The sequence below is a fragment of the Macaca fascicularis genome, chromosome 7 (assembly GCF_037993035.2).
Source record: "Macaca fascicularis isolate 582-1 chromosome 7, T2T-MFA8v1.1".
Classification (NCBI taxonomy): domain Eukaryota; kingdom Metazoa; phylum Chordata; class Mammalia; order Primates; family Cercopithecidae; genus Macaca; species Macaca fascicularis.
In genome coordinates, this window is record NC_088381.1 from 162488940 (window position 1) to 162505123 (window position 16184).

At 47.9% G+C, this 16184-nt stretch overlaps 1 protein-coding gene and 1 long non-coding RNA gene across 2 annotated transcripts in view; one reads left to right on the forward strand and one right to left on the reverse strand.

The window, feature by feature from the left end:
- Positions 1-16184, forward strand: part of LOC135972045 (uncharacterized) — an 83402-nt gene that overhangs the window by 8426 nt on the left and 58792 nt on the right. The gene's annotated exons all lie outside the window — the stretch shown is intronic.
- SERPINA9 (serpin family A member 9) lies at positions 1592-15135 on the reverse strand. Its single transcript, XM_005562114.4, has 5 exons — positions 15074-15135; positions 8196-8840; positions 6124-6397; positions 3747-3894; positions 1592-2124 (listed from the first exon to the last, which is right to left on the reverse strand). Exons 2-5 carry the CDS (start codon positions 8821-8823, stop codon positions 1921-1923), a joined length of 1254 nt encoding a protein of 417 aa, XP_005562171.3. The 5' UTR covers positions 8824-8840; positions 15074-15135; the 3' UTR covers positions 1592-1920.

Here is a 16184-nt window from a genome sequence, read left to right on the forward strand (position 1 = left end):
AGTGTCACCAGCAGCAAGGCTGTCGGAAGGATACTTACAGCTGTCACCCACTGCTGACTACTTGGGGTTCCCTATAGTTTCCAGAAAGAACTAGTTGTGAACAACAGGTGTTGTTAGTCACTTCTTCACACCTACTATCTCCTTTGTGCTACTGTGGGACATCTTCTTGCCTACGCTGCAGGAGGCTGGAGCCATGTCTGAGCAGGTATGCTCCTTCCTGGGAAGGATGCCTGGCTTCTCCACTGTGACCTTTACAATGGAGAGCCTGAGGGAAGAGCACTGTGTATAAAATAAAGTTTGCTCCAGGGGCTGTTGCGGGAGCTCTTCATAACTGGCCAATAGTCCTTGTTCTAAGTCAGCACAGGAGGGCCCTATGGCCTAGGTTAGCTGTTTTTACTCTTTAAGTCTCAGCTATTTTGTTTTTGTTTTTTGTTTGTTTGTTTTTGTTGTTTTGAGACAGGGCCTTGCTGTGTTGCCCAGGCTGGAGTGCAGTGGCAGCTTGTTCTGTTTGTGAAATAAAGTGGGAGCGTGAGGAGCGGGGGTTAGGTTCCCCTGGGACTTCTGCCAGCTCTCCAGCGTAACTCCTTTCTGTTATATTTCTTTCCTTGTAAAACAGCATGAGAAAGCCAACATGAGGCCCTTGGCACATCCAAGGTGGGTGGGGCACGGGGGTCCCCAGAAGAGGAGCCTTTGGATCTGACTGGAGCAAGGGCTCCGTGGAGGCCGCCAGAGATGCCCTTGGTAATGAGGGTGATGCAGAGGTGCCAGCACAGCCTGTCAGGCAATGAGGGAGGGAGGGATGGTGAGTCTGACTCAAAGGACATGAGCTGCCTTTGCTGTGGTGCCACCGTGGCCCATTGCTCGTTGTGCTGCTCTCAGGACTCAGAGTATGGGAGCAGGACCATTGCCGTTACAGACCCGCAGGGAAGGGGCTGAGCACCCAGAAGGCTGCATGTGCATACACGACATCATCAGAGTCAGGGAGACAGCCAGGCTTGAGGAAATGGAAAACTGTTCCACGGCACCCAGGGAGACCTTCACAGCCCATGCATTGGCCCTCGTCACCCCATGTCCTGGTGCTCCCCACAAACGCAGGCTCTCTCCTTGGCCAACAACGGCCTCCACCAGCTGACCTCCTTGAGCCTCTGTGTCTTCATTTCTTCCATCTGCCCCACATGATGCTACAAGGTCCTTGCTCTGTCCCTCCAACATGCCGCTCATTCCTGGCTCACAGCCTTTATGCTCACACCCCTCTGTTGTCCTCCCCTCACTCTCAGTCATCCTATTCAATGCCTTCATGGCACTTATAAGCTGTTACGACCATGTTTATAGGTTTGGTTTCGTTGTTGCTGTAGGGGGTCTGTCTCCCCCATTTAGGCCTAACATGCCAGGAATTTTGTCTGATTTACTCCTAGCGTATATTAAGTGCGCAGTAAGTTTTTGCTGAATAAATGAAGGAAAACAAATCATGCAGCCTCTAAGATGTCATGGGACGGCAGCCCAGCCACTGAGAGTTCACCAGTAAATCATTTTCAGATTAGGACCCTGTTGACAGCTGAATTTATATTTTAGTTTTATTGAATGTGTTGTTGTAATTCTGCAATAGAAGTGCCTGACCTGGTTTGGCATATTTCCATTCCCAGGAGCCCCAAGGAATGGAAATATGGTAACCCAGCAACATCCCGCGAAGCTAGTTACCTGGGAGACTTTGTGGAAAAGGGCACTGACTGGGGTTAACGGGCATTGGCTTGTGACTGGGGTCCCTGTTGATGGTTTGGTGATTGAGCCTTGGAAGTGGCATCCCTGCCAGTGAATGCAGCTCCACTGGGGTCAAGTGCACCCTCAGAACAGAAAGAGGGATGTGGTTTTTTATTTCTTGTGCATTAGCAAAGTGCCATCAGTCAACAGGCCATTTGCCACCTAAGATTTAGTGGGATTTTCCACTTTCCCTAGAAAGAGAATACTGTCTGTGGCTTTATTTGTAATCATTATCAAGAAGGTCCTATTGAAGGAGACAGTGAAGTAAGAGGGACCGTCCTTCGATCGGACTATGAACTTGGTGGCGGTAGCTGCTGCAGCCTCAGTGCCCTCTTCACTGACATCCAGCACAGCCTTGTGGGTTGCCTGCAAAGGGAAAAACAAACATCAGTGGCCCCAGTAGAGACACTTTTAGTTAACTGAGTAAACTAAACTGAGTGTTTTGCCCTGGAATGGTGATGTCTACCTTGAAAGGATTCAAGGTTCAAATGCCTGGCATTGGGTTTGCTCAGTACATTGCAGTGGGCGTTGACTATGGCCCATTGGTCCTTACACCGGGAGTGAGATGGTTACAAACACAGAGCAGGAAGATAGGAGTGAATCTCAGTTCTGCCACTTATGGTTGCAAAATTATTTAGACGCCACGTGCTTCAGTTTCCCGATCTATAAAAGGTAATAATAATTGCGTGTGTCCCATAAGGTTATTGTGTAAATTAAGGGAGATCATACAAAGCAAATGCTCATGGACTTGCAGCAGTGGTGATTGCTGCAGTTCTCGCATGGCAGACATGGGTTTGATATGACTAAGGTTAGATCCCTTCTTTGTCTTCTAGGGAAGAGATTCTTAACCTGGAGTTCCTGGATTTCTAAGCTTCAGGGAGACTTGAGCTCCTGTGACTACAGGCATTGTTTTTCATAGGCTCACAGATGCATTTTCCTCGAGAAAAAGTCCATTATGCTCATCATATTCCAGTGGGGCCTCTCAGCATTTTCTTTAGACCAGTGACAAAGGTCCCCTTCAGTGGCCCCAGGATCACTTCTGACTATTGTAATCCATTATCAAAATAAAAGTTTAGGTCAGGGATCAGTAACCCATATGTGTGTAGGGGTTAGGCAGGTAACCCCAATTAACTGAGGGAGACTTCTTGTCAGAGCATGGGGTGCCCACATTACCTGGAGGGTCCTGTCTGACTAAAAGGGTCACTCACAACTCAGCTCCGGTGATGGCTGCCATGTGGACACATAGACTCACTGTTGCCATGTGGGAATTAGGGTCAGTGATTTGTTTCAAGAGGATCAGAAATCTGGATTTTAGATCCAATATACTACGTTTTAAAACTCCTCTCTCTCTCCTCTCTCTCTCTGTCTCTCTCTCTCCTCTGTCTCTCTCCTCTGTCTCTCTCTCTGTCTCTGTCTCTCCTCTCTCTGTCTGTCTCTCTCTCTCCTCTCTCTCTCTGTCTTTCTCTCTCTCTTCTCTCTCTCTCTCTCTCTCCCCCCATCTCTCTCTGTCTCTGTCTCCTCTCTCTCTCCTCTGTCTCTGTCTCTGTCTCTCTCTCTGCCTCTCTCTCTCTCTTTCTCTCCTCTCTCTCTCTCTCTCTTTCCTTACACACTGAAGGCCAGACAACACACCTGCAGGGTGTAAATGGCCTATGGGCAGCCATATTGTGATGCCTGTGTGAGGGCCTAAACTCCAGGGAGGAAGAAGGTGAGGTCAGATCCCAAGGGAGCACCTGCTCGCCTGCAGCAGGCATAGGGGAGCAGCTGCCTGCTGAGGACGCCTTCGGAACATTTGAGTGAAGAGGGATAACACACGCTGTGTGCCGGAGGGATGGTGGCCGTAGGTCGCAAGATTCGGTTCTTCTGGCCTCAGAAGAACCTCATTTCACCTTTCAGGCCTCTGTTTCCTTATCAATGACATAAGAGCACTTGATTAATTCTGCAGGTGCTTCCTGCTTGGACTTTTTGGCAAATATTCCCATTCAACTCACTTTAGAAAGCTGCAGGGAGTCTCTCTTTGTAATTCCAGAAAAATCAGCGTTTTCGTCAAAGACATTTTGGATGCCCATCTTCGGGAGGATGGTTTCCAGATTGTAAGAGGCAGAAATGGAAAATTTGGGGACGAACACCTCTATCCACCTGTGCAGTAGGGAAAAGGAAACAATGAGGTCACAAGCCCATGATGTCTGCATCTCTGCTCCTAGATGCCATTTTGGGAGACTCCGTTCTTCCTCCAGCCATTGCTACTTGCTGCTAAAAAAGTCAACACATCCTAGCCAAGAACCCCAGGTTGCTCTTGAAGTCAGTCTCCCAACTGAGCAGGTCCAGCACTAAAAACATGCAAGGAGACAGACGGGCCCCCAGTGAAGTGGGTGCAGAGGTGAGAAGGTGGTCGGCAAGGGAGTCTATGGCAGAAACCAACAGGAGACGTCAAGTAGCAATGGAAGCTCATTAACCACTCACTCACTGTCCAGAGTACCTCCTCACCAGCACTTCCTGATGCAGGCCCTGCTAATGCCCTAGAGCAGCAAAGTCCAGCAGAACTGCCTGTGATACTAGGAAGATCCTCGACCTGTGCTCTCCAGTATGGTAGCCACTAGCCATGTGTGGCTATTGAGCAACTTGAACAGTGGCTTGTGCAAATGAGAAACTAAAATTTTAATTTTACTGAATTTCAGATAATTTAAGTGTAAATAACTGCAGGTGGCTTAGTGGCTACTATATGGAACAGCACCACCTGATAATTTAGCACAATATTTTTTTCCCTCTGAACCAAGAGAAAACAGCCTGCACGTACTGAACATTTTTTTTTAGAAGGAGTCTCACTCTGTCGATCAGGCTGGAGTGCAACGGCATGGTCTTGGTTCACTACAACCTCCGCCTCCCGGGTTCAAGCTTTTCTCCTGCCTCAGCCTCCCAAGTAGCTGGGATTACAGGTACACGTGGCCACGTCTGGCTAATTTTTTTGTACTTTAGTTGAGACAGGGTTTCACCGTGTTGCCCAGGCTGGTCTTGAACTCCTGAGCTCAGGCAATTCACCTGCCTCAGACTCCCAAAGTGCTAGGATTATGGCGTGAGTCCAGCCTGAACGTTTATTATATGCCAGACATTGTCCCAGGCACATTCAACAACACTGTCCCCATTTTAAAGATGGTAAAGCTTAGTTTTAGTGCTTTGCCCAAGGTTATGTACTTAGTGACTCACAGCAAGGAAAGCACAAAAATATTGGGTGGACACATTTCAGTCCTCATCTGACAGGTATCTTGTGACCCCTCATGCCAGGGACACCTCTCTCTTCCCTGCCACTATCCCCTTTCCCTGTTTTCTCTGTGCTCCATCTGCTGCTCTGTGCTCCATGCTTTCCTCCCTGAGCTTCTGTGCCACCTCCTCTTCTTATCCCCAGCCCCAGATGCAGCCAGAGAAGAGAAGTCGCTGACACACCCTGCAGCATCTCTTCGTCCTTGACTTTGAGTTCTTGCCAGTGCGTCGTCTACCAAAGCTGCCCTTGCCAAGCCTCTGTGTGCTCATATGCTACCTGTATGTGCAGCCAAACCCCACCGCCTCCTTGAAGCTGTCCCTCAGTCCCAGCTGAAAGTGACCTCTCTCTGCTCAGAAGCTCCTCAGCACCTTTCCTGCCCTCCCCTAGGGCATTGCCCAGTCTCTTTCTTTAATTCCAGTTACACTGCAGCCTTCCTTCTCTCTTCCCAGACTATGAGCACCAGGGAATGCTGCTGAAATCATTCTACGATGCCAACAGTATATTGCTAAGAGACAGAACATAAAACTTTGACATTTCTTTTTTATCTCATGATTAATCTTTTTGATATTCTCCATATTTTTATACTCACCATAATAATTATGGGACTAATAATAACATTATTAGCTAACATTTACTGAACACTTACCATCTTCTAGGAATTCTCCTAAGCACTTTGTAAATAGTAGGTTACTTTATCTTTTCACCAACCTTTGGATTTGGTAATATTGTTATCCTCTTTCTTATATGTGATCACCAATGCTTTTGTTTGCTTGCTTTTATGGGATCGTTCCATGGATTTCAATATCAGATTGGCTTCTAGAGCCAGCTCTGCTAGCATGTAACAGCTACATGACCTTGGACAATTCACTTACCACCTTGGAGCCTCCATTTCCTCATCTGTGAAATGAGTGGTATTAAGACTCCTCATCAGGTGATAGTGAACTTCAAGTGTGAACATGTATAGACAGCCCCAGGCTCTCTGTCCTGCATACATTTGGTGCTCATTGTTCAGAAGTGATTATCCAACAGCTGTTAGCACAATCTCTCCCCCATCTTTGAATGTGTGCGTCCCCTGCCTCAGGGCCCAGCAGATTGACACAGACACCCACCGTTTCTGGAGTGAGTGGCTCCACTTTCTCAGTGTTCTGGCTGACAAGGCCTGTTCCAGTTGCCTCATCTTGCCCTTGTTAGGGAGGACAAAGAAGGCCATGGCATCTCCCTTGTAGTCCATCTGGAGCACAAAGCAGTTCAGCTCTGTATCCATCCCAAAAGCAAACTGCTCCTTCTGGTGCATCATGGGGACACGCACAGTGATCTGCTTGCCCACCAGAAATGGGAAGTTCTTTCTTGTATATGCGGGGTAAAAGGGCTTCTCCCACTTGGCTAGCACAAAGAGAGAAATGAGGTCTTTATGTCAAAGTGCAATTAGTGAGGCGAAGACAGCAAAATGAAATGGGGAATTACTGCTAATGGGTATGAGGTTTCTTTTTGAGGTGACAAAAAAAAAATGCTCTGGAATTACACAGCGGAGTAGTTGCCCAAACTTGTGAATATACTGAAAATCAATAAAATGGTGAATTTTATGACATATGAATTGTATTTCAATTAAAAACAGAATTAAGTTAAATAGAACAACACAAAGTGAAGGTAACTTAGTAAGGGCTCAAAGCATACCAGTTTTCTTTCCTTCTCTTTCCTCTTTGCAGGTTGGATGGATAAATGGGTGGATAGCTTGGCAGATGGAGGGTGGATGGATAGATGAATAGCTAATGGATAGATGGTTGGATGGCTGGGTGGATAGATGGATGGATGGATGGATGGATGGATGAACTGATGGATGGATAGATAGATGAACAGATTAACGGATAGGTGGTTGGCTAGCTAGATGGCTAGCTAGGTGGATGAATGGATGCATGGATGGATAAATGGATGGATGGATGAACTGATGGATGGATAAATGGGCGGATAGTTTGCTGGATGGGTAGATGGAGGGTGGAGGGATGAACAGGTTAATGGATACATGTTTGGCTGTCTGGGTGGATAGATGGATGCATGCATGGATTCATGGATGAATGACATATGCATAAATGGGTGGATAGTTTGGTGAATGGGTGGATATAGGGTGGGTAGATAGATGGATAGATTAATGGACAGGTGGTTGGCTAGCTAGGTGGATGGATGGATGAACTGATGGATGGACAAGTGGATGGATAGCTTTGTGAATGGGTAGATGGATAGATGAGTACGTTAATGGATAGATGTGTGGCTGGTTGGCTAGGTGCATGCCTGGATGGATGGACAGATAAACCAGTCCATGGATAAATGAGTGAACAGGTGGATGAAGGGAGGGAGGAAGGAAGGGGAGGAGAGGGACGGAGGAGGGGAGGGATGATATGGTGACATCCTTGAAAACTCTGCCTGGAGACGCCAGGCACTTCTATCTCAAGTACAACCTTATAAAGTTGGCTTTATCATCAAACTATCCAGTCAGCACAGAGACTGGTACAGGTCAGGCACTCAACACATGGTAAATCTTTTAGAGACACATGCTGAGGATCATAGAGCAAGTGTGGGGCAGAGGTGAAATTCAAATCCAAGTTGTTTGATTTAAAAGCTGATGTGCATTCCCTACAACACAGTGAAAACTGTAAATCTCTAACATATATATATATAAAAAAATGTATATGCAGTTATATATGAAGGAGACTTCATATATATGTGAGATATGAATGACAGTCACATCAACTTGTCTACATTTCTACACCTATGAAAGTGTTCACACTCTTGGATTTGCTTCTTAAACTGGGTTGTCAGAGAGTTCCATGTTCCTTCTTTAAAACTTTCAAGGGGCAGTGGGACAGCTGCTGGTGGCAAGAGATCCTTTCTCTCAAGTAGTTTCCAGATTTTTCCTGTGGGTTTCCCACTGAGTCAAATGTAAACACACCTCGAGACACTTTATCTGTCTACCCAAAGAGAACTAAATGAGTCTCCCACTGTAACTGATAAACATGAGCTATCCCAGGTCCTGCAATCAGCTAACTGCAAAGCTAATTAGAGCTCAGGCCCTCCCATTTCTCCACCCTGCAGTCTAGGCTTTGTCTGCCTTGTGTATTTCACTAAGCAAAAATCATCAGCATCATCATAAAATAAATAAATAAAAATCAACTTCTCAAATCCTTACCTTTAAAGAAAATGTGGTTCACCAGCACCATGGCTGTCAGAAGGTCAAGGCCTTGGATTATGTCTACAACCTTCCCTTGGGTCTTCTTCTTCACGTGGCAGTTGATCTTCGCCTGGGCAATGGAGGGGTTGGAGAAATCTGTAGAAAAGACTTCTGCTTCATACAGCCTCTTGACATTGCCCAAGAAATTTGCCTGCAGCTGCAGCTCCTTCTTGACGAAGAGGGCACTTCCCATCTTCAAGGCCAGGTCTTTGCTTGGAACAGTCAGTGAATGAACCAAGTGCTGGAAGCCCCGGTGGATGGCAGACTCTGGTGTGTGTGTGAGGTTGAAGCCCAGGCCCTCGAGAATCTGGGTCTTGGTGACTGAGTGGGCCCCAAGGGAGAGCATGGCCAGGGAAGTGGAGACACTCATGGGGGAGAAGAAGACATTCTGACTTGGGGTCTCCAAAACCAGCCTGCGGTACAGGCGGAAGGCAAAGTCGGTGTTGAGGGAATACACCAGTGAGGCAGGGGTGCTCTTTGTGGAGGATGGGTGGGGGTATCCGCTGGGGGCATTGACCGGGGACACACAGTAGATTGGAGCACAGAGGCCAACAGCAAAGAGTACTCCATAAACGGAAGATGCCATTTTGGAACCAAATACGTCTGCAAGAGAAGTAAGAACCATTGAGGGGGTAAACTGAGGGTCCAGGCCCTGAATCAGAGACACTTCAACACCCCACGCCATCAGCAGCAGAATGAAGACAAATAGGCCGGCTAGCAGAGCACTCTCACGTTATCTCCTTTGAGCCTCGCAATAGTCCCATGATGTAGGTATTATCATTACTGTTTTACTTGCAAATGAGTAAACAGGCCACAGAGAGTCTGCGTAACTTACCCCAAACCACACGGTTGACTTGTCTGTGTTCTGTGTGGGCTTCAAAGTCAGGTCCCAAATTCCAAATCCCATGCTTTTTTCTGCTTCATGGACTTATTTTTTAAGAATTGAGAGTGTGAGACCAGATTGCAAAGTCCCCCTCTTAGCAGCCAGAAGTGGTTTCTCACCCTTTGGAGGTCCCTCCACACATTCTTTATCCATTTTGTGTAGATCTGATTATTTTCTCACCCTGGCTGCCTGTTCCCAGAAACCGACATTTACTAATGTGTTCATATCTCTCAAAAAGTGGAAACCTGGAGCAAAAGGCTGTCCTTTTTTCTGTGGTCCTCCAGGTGCCCTGAGCACTGGCGGTCAGTTGCTGATGAGCTGCAGCTCCAGCCACATCTGTCTGCTTCCCCTTCAAGCCTCAGCTGACAAGACTTTGGCACCAAGGAGACTTCAGACTAAATGACCTGATAGCAATTTCAAACCCCAACAGGGCTGGGCTTGCATCCAACCCTGACATTCATGGTGGACAAGTAACCCCTCTGGACTTCTGTTTCGCCTTTGTAAAACAGATAGTTACCTTACAGAGCTGTTCAGAGGACTGAGTGTGATAAGGCACATACATTGTGCAGCACAGGACCCGGCACATGGTGAGTGCTCAATACATTACTTTTACTGCTGTTTTGTTGAAGTCAGAGAGCATTTGTTTTGGGCAACTCTATGAAGTAATGCTCGCAGGTCTCCGCAGCCCTGCCGACAACACCCTCACCTGTTCAGTTTCATCAGAAAGATCTCATTCACTTTAACACACCTTTACAGAGGAGCTCCAACCCTATGGGTTGACCCTGAGATACAACAGTAAATGGTCATTTTAGAGAAGGAAGGTGTATGAATCCAATGCAAGACTAGGTGGGGTTTGTGCTCAGCCAGAGGGGAAGGTAAAGCAGGTGTGTGCTCCAATAGGTCTCATCTGTCTGAAGCCTTTTCTCTCCTCACCAATTGTACAATTTCTCCCCCATGACCTGGATGTCCTTCTCCCCATTATCCTTTTCACAAGCACAGTGCCTTCATAACCCCTCTTGCCCTTCATCAAACTTTGTTCTTTAGTCATTTATACTACGGTGTGAATGGCTGCCACCCACTCTTCTCCTAGGAGCACCGGCATGAAGTGTTACTCCCGATTGTGAAGGAAAGACTTTACCCACTGGAGCAAGAATTCAGTCAACAAGTGAACAATTAGTTTGCCAGAAATGAAGAAGGAAAAGACAAGAGAACCTTTGCCGAAAGTGACAAAAAGACTGCCACACACAGTCACTTGTCTATGTCAGACCAAGCATAACGTGACAGCCACATTCCGAACAATTTCTCTGTGGAAATGAAATACGTAAATGAATCACATTTTATTATACCAGATATAATTTAACTTAGATGGAACTTTATAAAGAACCCTTTTACTGAATGAGTAATTCTTTTGCAAAACTGTTCATTTCTCTCCATTTCCACTTATGTGATTGGACGATTTCTCTTTTGTAGTTTTGTGTTTGCCTGTTTGACTAAGGTGGAGTTTTCTTTCTAAGTTATGCTCACATCCATCCATCCACCTACTGGACTCTTTGCCAACATGTTCTGAACTGACCTCCGGAGCTGCCCCTACCCTGAGTGCCCCATCTCTCCCTTTCTCCAAGAAGGCCATTTTACCCATGCTGTCATCTTCCAAGTCAGGAGACTGATGGTCACTCTGCACTCTTCGGCCACCCTCCTTCCCCACACTGTTCTTCCTCCCCAAGACATTGCAAGCCCCAGCTTCTCTCCATCTCTTTGCTCTTCCCTTGGTCCTAACCTGCCTTATCTCCTCCCACTGTACAATCCTGAAGGCTTCTGGACTCATCTCCCTCCTCTGGTCATGTTTCCTCAAAACGGTTTTCTTAAGAAACTTCACCAATCTGACTCTGCACAGAGATGATCTGCTGGGAGATGGAAGTGTTGGGGCTACAATTGTGGACAGATAGCCAGGGTCCTGGCTCTTAAAGGGCTCGCTGGGAACCCTGTGACACATGGCGTTAAGAGTTCACTGCTTCCCCTCTCTTCGGCCCCACTGCCAGCCAGTATATTTATCTGCAGTCTCTGTAGTCAACACCAATAGCAAACAGCCCAGGGTCCACCTCCTTCCCTCCTCCTCTCACTCACCCAGCCCCTGCTCAGGCACAGCATACTCTCCTACAAATGCCCCTCCTGGACGCCACCTTCCTTTGCTCATGGAAAAGCCCTTGTTTCTCACTCTGGAAGACTCTGCTTAGCTATTTCTGGCTTGAGAGGCCCTCTCTGGCCCCCCTTTCCTGTTGTGACTTTTATCACTCTCTCCCTTCTCTCTTCTGCCACTTCTGAATTTACTCGACTTCTATTACCAAATGGATTACCACTGACCACACTCATGCCTTTAGATAATCTCTAGGTTCTTTGAATATGTAATTCATGCATTTGGTCCACTGGGTTGAACATGTACACTTATTATGCAGGTGCTGTAGCAGGTGTTGGGGCTACAGTGAGGGACAGAGAGACAGGTCCTGGTCCTTAAGGAGCCCACTGGGAAGACAGGCAATTAGCAAACACCACTAGGCACAAGAAGTGTGTGTGGGATGAGTAAGTACAGGCATTGAGCACACCTATTCCATAATGAGAAAGGCTTCCAGAGGAAGTGGCAGCTGATGGAGACTTGAAAAATGTTAGCAAGATAAAGGGGAAAAGCAGAGAAGAGAGAGATTCAGGCTAGGAGGACCACCTGTGCAAGGGCCCAGAGGGAACCCAGAGCCAGGCAGCTTTAAGAAACAGAAAAGGTTCTGTGACACAGATCTCAGCACCAGAGAAGCTGGCAGGAAGGGCTGGGGAGTGGGAGAGACGGGCTGCAGAGAGAGGGGGCCCCATGCAGGGATGTGCTTGGTTCTGGGCCCTGGAACCCACTGGGGGATGGCTGCAGAGAACCTCAGCAGCAGAGAATTCTCAAGACTATCCTGGCACCTGTCTGTGTTCCTCACTGCTCTACACACCTGCTTCCTGTCCTCCTTCCCGCTTCCCCTGCCAGCACGGAAAAGTGCCCAATGTAAGGGCTCAGTAGACACTTGGTGCACTGCCCTGAGATGGAGAAGCATTTATACCAGCCTCAGAACTGGAGTGGTGGCCGGGCGCGGTGGCTCAGGCCTGTAATCCCAGCACTTTCGAGGCGGGCAGATCACCTGAGGTCAGGAGTTCAAGAGCAGCCTGGCCAACATGGCAAAACCCCATCTCTACTAAAAATGCAAAAGTTAGCCAGGCATGGTGGTGGGCACCTGTAGTCTCAGCTACTCAGGAGGCTGAGGCAGGGGAATCACCTGAACCCGGGAGGTGGAGGTTGCAGTGAGTCGAGATCAGGCCACTGCACGCTAGTCTGTGAAACTCCATCTCAAAAAAAAAAAAAAAAAAAAAAAAAACGAAGGAGGCCTCCTGGAATATGGGACTGAAACCCCGAGTTTCTCGTATTTGATGAGCTCTGTGACAGATTGGGGCTCTTCAGGAAGCCGTGTAAGAGTGTGGCATCGGCAGGCTTCCCTGCTATAAGCTGGGGTCTACTGTGTTTACTTGGGGTCTGCAGGCCCTCTAGCCTCAATGATGAAGTGGCAGCCCTTGATCTTGACGGCCACTCAGAAGTCAGAGCCTAAGCAAGATCATGGTTCCCCTCCTAACCTCAGAGCAGTACTTTCTGTTTAGAGAACAGCATTGTCTTTGCATTGCTTCACCTTCTGAATTGCGTTGACCCCTATCTGTAAGGAGGGCAGCTCTGAGGAAGGGCGAGATAATGTCTGCAGAATGCCCAGCGCGGCGTTCAGCCCATGGTGGGCAGGAGACCAAAGCTGCATCTCTTTTGTGGCTCCTATGATTTTGTGTTCCTCCCTTGGAACCAGGATGAAGGGATAGGAGTGTCCCTGGCTATTCATGACCATGGGAAAGAGGACCAGGTTGAAGGAAGAGGACATCCGCCACATGGAGGGGAGGTGCTGTCAGGTGCCAGGATGCCACAAGCACCAGGGGTCTATGCCCCTTTCTGTGGACGCTGGGGGTGGGGCAGGTGGCTTTCAGGGGGCCCCCACTGACACTGGGTTGTGCCCCCCAAAGAATTCCCCATCCCCATCAGCAGAGATGGCCTATTAGACATGGCCTCCATGCCTCAAGTCTTGTTTCTTTTGGGCTTGAGTAGGGGAGACCCACCCGAAGTCGGTGAGTTGGCTAGTAAGTGTCCTGACTCATCAATGGTACTGGCCTCCATGTGACTTCAGGTAAGTCTCTGCTTTTCACAAGACTTCAGGAAGAGGTAATCTCAAAAGGTCCCTCCCTCTCTTCTGAGTCTGGGATCTATGTCTGAGGGCCCCCAGGTCATTGCTCTCTTGGGGGAAAACCATGGCCAAAGCTCATTCAGGAAAACCGTGGCCAAAGCTCATTCAGGCAGCTCTTAAAATCCACCGCACTCCCCACTTCGCTTCTCCCCACCCTGAACTCCTGTCCTCCTGTGGCCATCCCTTCTCTCTCCCAGCCCTGCCAAGGCCCTTGCCCCTCTTTTGGCTGTGGCCTGGGTTTATGTGAGCGTTTGACCAGTGGACTCTGCTCTTTGGGGTGACAGGGACACTCTGCCGTCCCCATGGCTTGCCTCTTCTGGGCATCTCCCTCCCAGCTACCACAGCCTGCATTCCACCTTCCATTGTCTCTCACCCACTCCCATCTCCAAGCACTCCACCCTGCAGACAGGGTGACCTTTCCAGATGCTGATCTGGTGTATCATTCACCTCACCTTGAATTCTTCAGTGGCTCCCCATTGAGCTCAGGAAAAATGCTCAAGGCCCTGGCATTCAAGAGCCTTATTTATTGGGCCCTGACTTACCACCCCAGCTTCACCTTTGAGGACCCAGCTGTTTGCATTCCTAAATTTCACCCCATCCCTTATCTTCATTTGCCTCTTTATCCAGCTTGGGTGTCAAGGGCTTTATTTTAATCTAATGTGCTTCACCCCTAGGCCTTTGTCTTCATGTCCCGGCCCAGTGACAAGGCTCCATGTGTAGTAGAACCTACCTGTCTGCTCCTTCCCTGCCAAATGCTGCTGGAAGAGAGGTTCTGCAAGGCAGCCTTGTCCACTGCGGGTTCCCAACCACCTTTATCCACCTGGCAACAGGTAACTCATCAGCTCACTCTCCCATTTTCAGGGGAAACCTTCACCTTTTCCGTGTCCTTAACCTTTTTTTCCAGGGTGGAGTGGATGCCCACCCTGCTACATATGCATGTGTGCCCACATGTGCACACACACACACACACACTCAGCAGACAGCCTTGCCTCCTATGTCACATAAAAGAGAGATCCTATGAAAAGGAATTGTCTCAGCTTCCCTCAAAGGGCATCCTCTCTGCCTATCCCTACTTGCCCAGTCACCCCTCTCTCTCCCCTACACCTCCACTCTACCAACAAAGCAGAGGATCTGCCCTCCTTTGATGTCCAGACCCCCTTCCTGGGCCTTGGAAAGTATCTCTTCTCTCCATCTCAGGACCCTTCCACCTCTCTTTTCTGTACTTAAACACTCCGTGTCAACCTGATTCTTACTGGTAGCTGGGAAACTGTTCAAGTCTTGCTTGTTAAGACAAAGAAAGCAACAACACAACAACGAAAACACTCCTTTCACCCTCTCACTTGCTTCTAACTGCTGCCCTATTTCCAAGGGAGGCCACTGCTCCTCCCCTTGTGGCCCCAATTTTCAAGAGCTGTGTACTCATGGCCTCTGTGGCCTTACCTCCTACTCACTCACTGGTCCACTCCAGCCTGGCTTCTGTATTCACAAAAATGTGACCCAGATGCTACTAAAAGCCAAATAGTATATCTAGGTTCTCATCTTCCTTGACTTCCCAGCTGCATTTGACACAGAAGACCTTGCTCTGATCCAGTCCTTCCCTCTGGCTCAGTGACAACACAGTCCCAATCTCTCTGCACCTCCTCCTTACCCACCTTTGCGGGTTCCTCTTCTCCTGCCCTGTCCTTGCACAGTTGGCGAGCCCTGGCACTCGCTTTCTTGGTTGTAGCTCTCTCCTCACTTTAATCTCTCCTCTCCCTCCAGCTGATCTCATGCCACGACACCCACGACTTCATTACTAAGACATGCAAATGATACATTATTTTTATTCTCCAGCTAGACATGCAAATGATATATTATTTTTATTCTCCAGCTCAATCCTTTCCTTTGATCTCTATATGTCTAACTGCCTACTTGATATCTCCTCCTGATGTTGCAAATAAACCTTCCATGCAACATGAACCACAACGAACTCAGACTCCTCCCCAAGAACCATCTCCCAGCAACAGCCACAACCGAAACCCCTTTTCAACATTTCTGTCACTGGGTCCACCATTCACCTAGTTAGTTGAACCTAGGAGGCATCCTTGCACTTCCTTCTTGTTCATGTCAATTTATCCCCAGTTTTGTCAACTTTACCTCCTAAATGTTGCGCAACTCCATCCACTTTTCTCTGCCTTCACTCTAGCAGGCTATTTGTGCTGTCATTGTGTCTTGCCTGGGCTACCACAAAGCTTCCTAACAGCTCTCTCCGCATACCCTGTCCTGCTCCTCCAATTCACTCTGCACGTGACAGCTAGAATAGTCTTTTAAAACTCAAACCTGACTGTGTCACTTACTATTTAGCTTCCCGTTTCCCAAAGTGAACACTGAAGTCTTAACTTGCACAGCCTGGGCTCTGCTGGCCCCTCCAACTTCATCGCAGATCATGAAGCCCCTTGCCCTTGACATCCGTGTAACGCCTTTCTGCCCATTAATTTTTATGCTCATATGTGATATTTGTTTTTTCCTACTTCTGGAATATCCTTCCAACTCTCTTCATCTGACTTTTCCCCTAATTAACTTTTACTCATTATTTAGGCCCTAGTTCATATCATTCCCTCAAGGAAACTCTCTTTGATCACTCAAATACGAAAAATTTCTTCTAGCAACTATTTTTATAGTACCATTAACTTCTCAGTGAAACACTTATCACTGTCATAGTTTCACATTTATTTGTGTGACTGAACAATTCATAAATCAGGGATCTTGTCTACCTTGATTTTG

What these genes read in the sequence shown, in the direction of transcription:
- SERPINA9 (XM_005562114.4), bottom strand. Translation starts at nt 8,823, where the DNA reads ATGGCATCTTCCGTTTATGGAGTACTCTTTGCTGTTGGCCTCTGTGCT. An exon ending in GAACCACATTTTCTTTAAAG is followed by an intron (nt 6,398 to 8,195) that starts GTAAGGATTTGA and finishes TCTTTGTGCTAG; the next exon opens with CCAAGTGGGAGAAGCCCTTT. An exon ending in ACTCCCTGCAGCTTTCTAAA is followed by an intron (nt 2,125 to 3,746) that starts GTGAGTTGAATG and finishes TTCCCTTTGCAG; the next exon opens with GCAACCCACAAGGCTGTGCT.